This window comes from Cornus florida, unplaced genomic scaffold, assembly GCF_030987335.1.
Source record: "Cornus florida cultivar Cherokee Brave unplaced genomic scaffold, ASM3098733v1 CherokeeBrave_3.0.0_Hap2_Chr11, whole genome shotgun sequence".
Lineage (NCBI taxonomy): Eukaryota > Viridiplantae > Streptophyta > Magnoliopsida > Cornales > Cornaceae > Cornus > Cornus florida.
The window spans coordinates 81,921,336-81,932,372 of NW_026775581.1; the positions used below are offsets into that span (position 1 = coordinate 81,921,336).

Sequence of the window (11,037 nt, forward strand, 5' to 3'; positions counted from 1 at the left end):
TACAACTCTCTAGAAGTTTATAGTAAATATTATTTATTTCACATTTGTCCCACCAATGCCAAAGAGTAGGAGAATGCTATGATTGGTTTTTTTCCGCTTATCAATTCATTTCACTGTAAAAAAAATTAAATTATAAATCACACAATTATATTAGATTACAAATCACACCATTATAGAAGGCCAATGACAGTATTGGTTTTCTATGCTCTACCAACAACTCTCTAGAAGTTTGTGCAGTCGTTGTAAATATTTTTATACAATTTTCTAAAGAAGAGATTTAAGCCGTTAGTTGTCGTTCATCCTAACCCCTAATTCATATAATACTTGCTTATAAATAGAGTTTATTTCTCATTTGTCCCACAAATGCCAAAGAGTAGGATAATGCTCTGATTGGTTTTTTTCCACTTATCAATTCCTTTCACTGTAAAAAAAATTAAATTACAAATCACACGATTATATAAGGCAAATCACAGTATTAGTTTTCTATTTCTTGTAGTCTACCAACAATAAATCAATTACTGTAAATTTTAGAGTTTTATTCCTCATTACTGTAAAAGTAGTTATTATACTATAATAATATCTAATAATTATTGATTTTTTTAGTTTTTTTTAATCAAAAAATAATCAAAAAAATTGAAAATATAGATTAGTCTTTATTTTTGAAATTTTAATTTTACTATCAAGTAAAAATTACTAAATTTTAATTTTATCTTTTTAATGTATTAGTAGTGAAAGAATTACTAAATTTATTATAGTAGATGGTTTACTTTTTATAGAAAGAATTATATCGAGCGCATTTATGTTAAGAACCAACTAATATTATACTCAGGTCCCATGAACTTCAAAATGAAAAATAAAAGGGATTCAATTTTTCTCACAAGAATCAATTTAGCTAATAAAAGAGATCCAATTTTTGTCACAAGAATCAATTAGCTATTTTATCCCATGACCTTGAAAATTGGAAATATATATATATATCCAAATTTAATAATCAATCTTCTACATAAAAGAATATGATGGGTTCAACTCTTAATAATAGAAACAGAAAAAGATCAAATAGCGAATATGAATATACATTTGGCGTCGGCAGTTGTTTTCTCCTCTTGATAGTAGAGGTCAAATAGACCATCCAATATGACTAAAATATTACCAAAAGAATATGCTCTTCATATCCCTGGTACAAATCTACTGCGGTTTATTCTTACGGACACCCTTTTTTTTTCTTTTTTTTGTGTTTTTTTCCAATTAGGTTAGGGACACTCCTCTTGCAACTGCTGTGTTGATGCATTTGTTTTTCTTGCAGATGAAACAACAATACCCAAATGACGAATATAAGACTGTGTTATGACAATAAAAATGAATTTTGAAAAAGTCATCTGTGAAAATAAAAAAGTTGTCCAACTATTTTTATATGAGAGGGGAGATTCTCAGATACTAGAATTGATTAAATCTACTCTGGTTTATCTCTTACAGAGGCCATCTTTCCGCAAATACAAGACAAGAAACTAAAATTACATTGTAAATAGCCAACCACATTCACCAAGTCAAAATAGGGCTTTTTAGATCCAGAACTAGAGGGGGCAAAAAAAAACTCTTCCAACTAACATAAAAACCCAAAAGAGACGAGGGCATAGACCAAACAGAGACGGGAAACTCAATCCAGCTTTATCCTGTCCATATCAGTCATCACTCCTTCAAGCTGTAATCAAACATTGTGTAGGAGTTTATGATAAAGTTAGTCCACATTTTGGCAAGCATGAGAGAATACGGCAAAGGTATACATATACTACGTAAGAGATAAGGGCATATATACCTTAACAATCTGACGCAAAAAGTAATCCCCATATCTCTTGGTTGGTTTAGATTCCACAATGTGAATCATGTCCTGCATTAACAGAAAGAGGATGAGTCAGATTACCAGAGCATAAAAGCTTAAGATAATTTCTAAACCATGTAACTTTTTATGTGCCCATTGAATTATCAATTCTTAACGCAACTTCACTTGCAGTAGCTAGCGTCTATGTTACATTACATAGTCTGAAGTAAATCCTGTGTTCATCTTCCTATGATACATAAATAATTCACGTGTGTACATTCGTACGTGTGTATTTATAACAGTGTGTACTAAGACTCTGTATGCTCTCATGTATGCTGCACTCATTCAAAGGCAAGGATCCATCCACAAACTGAAAATTTGGGGCAGACAAGAACCTATGGCTGGCATTTCAATTGTTTCATTGCATTCTGCAAGAATGTGAACACCAAGCATCCAAGTTGTTCTAAAATTTACCATGCTATTAAATCAGGCCATATAAAAATGCCCTGTAACCAAGTTATTAAATTGGACATCCAAACATGCCCTCGAAGGGCTGAAAGTTTCATAAAATGCACAACAGACACAAAGCTAAGGCTTCTATGAACAGGAAACTAATAAATAGGAGAGGAGGTATAAGCGCACATCATCAATGTAAAAATCAATATCCGCATTGGAGATGATTTTTCCTTCAGAATCAGCAGAGTGTGTTTTGTGCTTGTATGTCATCAGAATTGTCCTGCAAAGGCAAACAGCTCAAAATGATCATACCAACAAATGGCATTTATCAATGAATGGACTCAAACTAAACCAAATTTCTCATGATATCTAACCTTAGAGTGGGTTCGTCCACTTCCATGTAATTCGCAAGCTTCCCAAGGGAGATGGTCGAGTACACCTTCAAGAAGGTCCGGACACCTGATAATAACTGTTGCTGCTTCACTTCATAAAGGAACAGCTTTAACTGAAGTCTATAGGCATCCTGCAAAATGAATAGCATTTGACAAATAAACCCATATCTATATCATAGAGAGAGAGAGAGAGGTTGTTATCTTGTAGTTGGAATTAAAGCAGTTGGATTCTTAAAAAGAATCAAGTTCCATAAGTTGAGCATGAGTGCACGAATAGAAGAGAAACTATCAGACAATCCAACCATAAGACAAAATAAATCTGTAGTTTGAAGCAGTAAACTGCAACGCTTTGGGTGGGGTCGGGTGAGGGGTGGTGGGGGGAGTTGTTAAGAATTTGATTGATGAACATTTCAATGGGCAAATACACCAACCAGGCATCTAACTGTAAAAAGCATTCTCACCAAGTTAACACATTTGTGGCAACTGACTTATTATCTTCAAACATTTGTGCCAACTGACTTCTTTCCTCTTCATATTCAACTTAAACAGCAACTTAGGTTACTTGCTAATTTTTCTCTCTAAAAACGCAAAGTCTATTTGTTTCCACTAATATATGAATAGCCCCCAACCTGACAAACCTATTTTAACACCATCGTGCTTCTCTCTATCTCCACCCCTCTATTATTCTTTCTCTAAAATAGCCCCCAACCAGGCAAACCTATTCTTTCTCTATGAAAAAAGAAACATATTTCTAAATACCCCTGATTTTTTAAGATGTCCAACTTATACTTCCATCTAGATTTATTAACATTCACATGAAAATACAATAGAAGGGACCAAGGACAGCTTATTTGCATGACAAGGAGTGAGAGGAAACCGTTCACAGATTCATTGCACAGATAAAATAATTAATAGATCAATTTACGGTTTTGCAGATTTTTTACAAAAATGTTACACTTACATCCACTGACTACCCCAAGGCTTGAAAATGCAACCTTCAACTAGAAATGTAATCAAATTAGTAACAACTGATTTCTTTGCCTCTATATCTATATATAAGCGTTAAAGTTGGATGTCAATACATATATATATGTTTCCTATATATGCACATGCACATTCTTGTGGTATTTTCTGAAAATACCGCTAGTGCTCACTCCACACTCGGGTATCCTATAATGTGATACTGTAGCCCATGAAAGGCCCAAAAAAGAGCAAATGTAAAGTAATCTTGGAAGTTGATTCAGCCTCAAGCCGGACTCCACTCGGGATTTCTCCAATCAAGTCTGACACTAGGGATTTTCTTGAAAGTTGATTCAATCTCAAGCTGGAATCCACTCGGGATTTCTCCAATCAAGTCTGACGCTTGCGAATTCTCAAATCAAGTTCTAGATTTAGCCACATCATTGTTCTAGAAATTTTCCTTTGGAAATCTACGTAAGGTAATCTTTCGTTTGGAATTTAGGTAGGGCAATACCAGGTGACATTTGGTCACTGTTTTGTTTAGCCTCTTTATTGTTGTCACTTTCTTGTTTTCATTTTTTCTTTTATTTTAATAAGACTCTTTATTGTTTTCTCCACATATGAGGCACTCCTCTTTGACTTTTTCCTTTCTTTTGTACTCCTCCCATTGGCTTATACTTTTTTCATCGTCGTCGTTATCATCCTTGCCTTTATTTCAAACGAATGGGGTTGGCCGCATGAATTCTCTTTTCACATTGTATTTTATTATAAGGTTGTCTACTCGTGCATTTAATTTTTAAAAATCCTTTTTATTACTTCATTTTTTTTATTTTTTTTTTTATAAGTAAAAATCCTTTTTATTACTTCATTAAAATTCCTTTTTAAGAATCTCATCTTTGTTTCTCACCTTCCACATAAACTAAACATCCTTTTCATACATGTGCAAGCATGGACCCAATATAGGACCAGCGGGGGGCGGATAACCCCACTGGATTTTTTATATTTTCATTTTATACCTCAATTTTTTTGGAATTTATGAAGATGCCCCCGCTAAAATTATAATTCGCCCCCCCTTGGATTCTTTTTTTTGCATTTTATACTTTAAATTTTTGAGAATTTTTTAAGATGCCCCCACTAAAATTATAATTCGCCCCACTGAAATTTTTTTATTTTTATTTTTTGCATCTTATGCCTTAAATTTTTGAAAATTTATGAAAAAAAACCCCATTAAAATAATAAAAATAGACTCACTATATAAGTTTGCCCCAACAAATTACAGGTTCCCCCCTTCACAAAATTTTCTGGGTCCGCCACTATACATGTGCATCTATGGGTCTACGTTGGATGTGTCCATACCACCTAAGCCAGTTAGTTAATCAAAACAAGAAAAGTTCTTTCTGAAAAAGAAAAGGAAAAGAGAGGACTCATTTGTGCACTTGAGTCCGAAGTCTTGTTTAAAAAACAGGAATAGATAATACGGTGAGTTCATACCTGGTTATAATTTACAAGAGGCTCCTCATAACTTGGAGCTGAGGGAGTAATAAACTTGGGGCATGCATATGAGAAGAGCTCATCATATAGAGCAAATGCCTCATCATCATATCTCTGCATTCTCAACATTTTCTCACCATATTTCTCCCGCAATTGAGAGTTCACAGTCTCCTCAACAAGCTTCACTTGAGGGCAAAGAGAGAGACAAATTGCCAGCAGGGCATACATCTGCTCATTCTTCTTCAAAATCTGCTCGTACTGAGGAGATTTCTGATGATATTGCTTTGTCTTATAAATGTATAATAGAATCTTATTGAATTCTCGAATTGCTTCAACATATCTGCAAAAACACCAGCGTATAAGTTGGGCTGAATAAACAAGAAATCAACAATAAGGAAATGTACACATGCAAACATTTATAATTGATTTGAGACAACAAAAATGACACAGGTAAGACAGTAATCCTGTTTTTATTTACATTAGTTTATGTACGAGAGATAAGAGAACATCATGCAGTATAACCATTCTAAAGTTTCAACAAGGGATTTAAATGCTCTAAAAATCTTAGAATTAACGGTGGATCATGATAGGTATGGACTAACAATTCCAGTCGTTTATGGAGATTCCATAGGCCACTACTTCCCATGGCCCTGCACAACTTTGTGAGAACAGTAAGATTCTGAGCAATGGAACCTAGCTAAACTTTTTGAGAAAAAACGGCATTTCATGAACCAAGACTAAAACCTCTTGTACTCTTGTGTTATCAAAGGCTCAAGATGCACTAAGGCGCTACAGGTCCTTTGGAGCCTAGGCACAAGGTGAGGCACACAAATGAAAATTAAATTACCATTAAAGCATATTCATATTCCAAATTAAAGGCACAAATGTTGTCAAAGTCGCAGCTGGGCACACAACAAGCACAAGTGTTGTGCCTGTATGAGCCTGAAGGCACGCGCCGCGCCTTTAACAACACTGCTTGCACTTGCAGATGAATACTAATGCACACACGTGGTATGTAGGTGGGTAGAAAAGCAATGACATAAAACTGATAAAAATAAAATAAAATATAATCTTAAAATTTAAAACATACTAGTTATTGAAAAACCAAAACAAAAAACAAAGTAATGGATGTATCAATGCAAACATAAAAGGGCCTATCATTAAAAACTTCATTGTCAAATCTGTCTTAAATTCTTAATAGATATTTACACAAGCATTACTTGAAAGCACAACTCTTCTCCTAATCCTATTTGATGAAGATAGAATTCAATAGTGACGTCAATTGGAATCCACCAACAAAAATTGATTACAAGGAAACCTCTATTTTGTTCAAGGGTAGAGTTTGAAACAGTCAAGTACCAAGCCCCACAATCAAATCCTCAGGCACATGAGTAGGGATCAGAAGCTTAAGGGTCATGCTAGCCTATGGGCCAGTCCAGAATACGGTTTACATTTAACCGAAAACAAACAAACAAAAGGCTACTTTATCAGGGACTTTCGTTGGCAAAATTTATATGTTACACAAATGGATCAATAAGCATTCAAATACTTATCACTGTGATGTATAGGTCAAGTGCAAATGACATTCCTGCTTGCTCTTATACCAAGCTGATCTACTCCACTACTACAAAACCTATGATGATGGTTGGGTAAAGGTTACAATAAGCTTTTGGATTGCGGATTGACAAAGGGTTGTAATTTGCTTGAATTATAGACAATTTGTCACATGAACTGCAGAGAATATTCAGCAGGATTTTCTGAACATCAACTAATTATGATTTTAGAAGGTTAAAGTAAAGGCCAAAAGCATAGGGGAAGGGGATCAAAGTATGCACTATGCAGTAGGGTTTTGAAATGGGAAGATAAAGAAATTTACAGCTGACGGTCATCAGAAAATTAAATTTTAATTGTACAGGAGATGGAGAAGAAAAGGACATGCAGCTCACTTAAGATTCTAAGGCTCCATCCCTTTAAGTGCAAGGTTAAATCATACGAACACTCAAAGCTAGGGACGGCAATTTGACATGAAATCCAGATAACCCACCCCACTCCTGCCCTGTTGGAATGGATATAGGAGGGTTCCAATTGGGCGGGGTAACCAAGGGTTGTAGCCTAGTGGTATCTCTTCTACCTTCTAAAGTGGATGGTTGAGGGTTCAAATCATGTTAGGGACAAAATTGAATGCATGAGTCACTTGCCAAGGTAAAAATAATAATTTAAAAAAAAAAAAAAAAAAATTGGGTGGGGTAGGATATTGGTAAAAAGCTAGAACATGACACGAGTATGGGTTGCCCACCCTAACACTACAATATTTCAACAGCACAAAAACATCCATCCAATGTTATTTAGACATGAAACCAAGAGGCTTAAACTCAATTAATACAATGACAGATTTAGATGAGGTGACTGGTAACAATTCCTCAATTAATGCTATATTGCCCTCAAAGTTCAAAGGGCAGGATACTGAAGCTGAAAATCCAAAGAAAATTGAACCCAAAAATAATAATAATAATTAAGTACAATGTATACGTGTAAAATATGAACTATGAAATCGACTAAAGATGATACAAGTAATAATTTCAAGTATCATTAATTAGAAGTAAATTAAATGTCCAAAAACCTTGACCAGTCAAAGTAATAAATGCAATGATAAGAAGAAAAAAATGATAGAAAAACTAACAGATGAACATACCTCCGCAACATAAGATTCGCAAACCCATAATGATATATGGTGGTAATGTGGCTTCCAATAACACTGGTATAAACTCCTTGTTGACTTATGTCAATGGGAAGCAAGCACTTTAGACCAGTGTGATAATCCCCCAGAAGACAATGGACTCGCAGCAAGCCCACCATGCTGAAATATCCCAAGACCTTCAAGACATTACTTCCACCATTGTAATCATATCCGTCAGTGGCGGTGAATTGTTCAAGGCCTTCCTTCTCTTGCTCCAGAATTTGAATGATCAGGGACTTCTCCACAAGTGCTTGCAAGAAGTTGAGCACACCATACACATTCCAAGCCTGAAAAAGAATTAGAAAAACACAACTAGTGAGGAAGATCCTCCAATAAACGCAAAACAATATCAAGATAAGGTAGCACAAAATAATATGATACATATCAAAATAAAGGAATGCTTGTTCTGTGTAACCTCTAAACATACTATAATTTATAGGGGCTTTCAGTTTGGGTTGGTTTAAAACGGTAAACCAGAATCACACGATTCTAATGGTCCAAGAAACTGCAAGCCGACCAACAATGGAACCATGTAAATTGAAACAACCCAAACCATATAAGAATTATTTTAGTCAATTTGGGTTTACATCCCTAAAATCAAATCTTACTCTAACCCAAAAATACAAGTGTGACCTTGATTTGATATAAGTAAGCTCACACTAGCTAATACCGTCATTTAACAAAAAAAAAAGTATATATAATACACACGTGCATACCACCGTTCAGTGGCAAAACAGTTCCACAATATTAGAAACTGAACCAAATGGTATTTCCATTAGAAACTGAACTGTATGACGCACTCTGATTTGGTACAGGCCAAGCATTTAGATCAAGAGAAAGAAGGTGGATTGCACAGGATATAAATCACCTCTACTCCATGGTAATCATCTAGTCTTCCTCAACACAAAAATACTTTTTCTCAGCCATTTGGCATGAGCTACTTGAATCCTAATTAATCATTTAGCCCTATCAAGGACGACTTGGGTAAATTACATAGTAATACCATATAGCATCTTACTATCCATATTGCTTTTGGTCTTTCTCTCCACCTAGCATTGCCCCTTCTATGCGGATTTTTCTTTCCTTAATGCTTTTCGCTATATAAGGCCAAACAATCTTGATCAATTTTCTCTCATTTTATCTCCAATATATGCTACTTTCAGTCGTCATATGAATGTGTCCATTTCTAATTTTAGTTTTTTACGTCTTGTCAAAAAAAATCCAAAATAGACCCAAAAATCAACAATATGAGCCCAATGAGGGGAATAAAAATAATCAGCATCATCCTTGCCTTGGATGGAATAACCATTGAAATCAAATCCTCGAACTATTCTGAATCTTCCCAAATTGACTTTATAATTTCATCAAACAAATAAAAATAAAATAAATTATCCCGTTATTGAAATACTTCTGTACTTACTCCCAAATTGCAACAAGAAATAATATATTACAAGAGGTTTCAATGCTCACAAATTTACACATGGTATCTCCAATAATATCACATTTTTCAAGGCAAACTACCAATAATTCTAAACCCAAAAAATCTATATAAATCTCAAATTTGTCACCAAACCCACAGTAAACGATGCCCACTTCAAGCAAATATCAAAGCAAAACACAAGGAGAATAAACAAACGTACAAACATCACAACAATCACAACATGTGTAACATTTTGAACAAAAAAATTATCTTCAATATTCAAAAATTACTTCCGTGAAACAATTCAAAATGAGAAGATGTGCAGCAATTCCAGATCAACACCTGATCAAATTGACGAAGAAGCGCAATTTCCTGCTCCGTCTTGCTTTTCATCTTGGCCCGATACTGGCAAAAGGACTGAAACTGATACACGAACTCATCCACCATGTCCCACAACCACTGGTTCGGTAGCTGCATATTCACCACACCGTGCAACACCACCTATGTACCAAGAGAAGCATTGAATACTGATATATATATATAAATAAACCCAAGTATATATATATATATAAATTGATACTTGCCTGAAACAGACTACAGTAATTGTCCCAAGAATCAATCCTCTGCTTGAGAGTGGGCGACAATCTTGCATACAAATGTCGGAACCACATCTCGCGGTAGAGCAAACAGAAAACGTGGTCGTTGTCGACGTACTGAGCGACGGCGTCGACGGAGGGCCATGGGGTGTCCTTGAACATGCGGTCGCTTAGGGTTTGGAAGGAGGTCTCGTACATCTGGTGGATCTCGTACACATTCTTCTCGCGTATGTGTCGATACAAGTGCACCACGAAGGACTTCACTGAGTCAGGGACGAAGTTCGGATCGTAGCCGAGTGAGTCTTGTTGCTGAGGGTAAGTCGCTGAATCTTCGAAGTCCATTGTCGATCGATGTGGGTTTCTCGCGAGAGACAGAGAGAAAGATAGAGTTGTGAGATAGGGTTTATTGATAACAGTCGGGAGAGAGAGTGTGCGCGCGTGTGTTTTGCCCTAAAGAACTGAAGAAGAGTTGGAGACAATTAGGGCCTGCTAACAGTGACTTGACCCAACGGGTTTCAGGTGTTACGGGTTAACTTGGTGGATTTGCAGCCTCCTCTTGTTTCAGTTTCAAGGGGTTTTTTTTTTCTTTTTTTTATTTTTTTATTTTACCTTCCTAAAATATATATATATATATATATGAAAAAATATAAACTTGAATTAGAGCCAATTTGGTTGTTGTTGGAATAAAAAAAGTTACAAATAAATTATTATCAAATAATAATTTTATTGAAGAAGGAGTGTAATTAATTGTCTTTATAAAAAAAAAAATAATAAAAGGATATAATTGTCTACCTAAAATATTCAACATCTACTCCAAATATAATTTTGAAAACTTTAAATTTTAACTTTATTCAAGAGTTCCTAAATTTGATAACCATTAAAGACATTTTTAATGGTCACTAAACACATCTAAATGAAATTTTAAAAATAGAGAAGTAATCTCAAACAGGCTTTTTAAAAAATTAAAGCATTTTTAAAGAGTAGAGAAATAATCCCAAACAGGCTCTTAGGAAAAAAAATTCAAGCTTGTATTAGTTTATGAATGAGTCAAACTAATTTTGAGCATAATGTCACGGGCCTAGAGATTTGGCGCAGCGGCACGGCCCGTGCGGCACCAAGGCGTTGCTTCGGCTCGCGCAAGCGCCCTGGTCAGCCACCACGACCTGCCC

General features: G+C 35.2%; 1 protein-coding gene across 1 annotated transcript; it reads right to left on the reverse strand.

The window, feature by feature from the left end:
• Positions 1–1,377: 1,377 nt before the first annotated feature.
• LOC132283038 (uncharacterized) lies at positions 1,378–10,337 on the reverse strand. Its single transcript, XM_059784910.1, has 8 exons — positions 9,857–10,337; positions 9,615–9,773; positions 7,808–8,139; positions 5,116–5,455; positions 2,647–2,795; positions 2,459–2,552; positions 1,814–1,885; positions 1,378–1,699 (listed from the first exon to the last, which is right to left on the reverse strand). The coding sequence occupies exons 1-8, from the start codon at positions 10,208–10,210 to the stop codon at positions 1,655–1,657; spliced, it is 1,545 nt and encodes a 514-aa protein (XP_059640893.1). The 5' UTR covers positions 10,211–10,337; the 3' UTR covers positions 1,378–1,654.
• Positions 10,338–11,037: the final 700 nt, after the last annotated feature.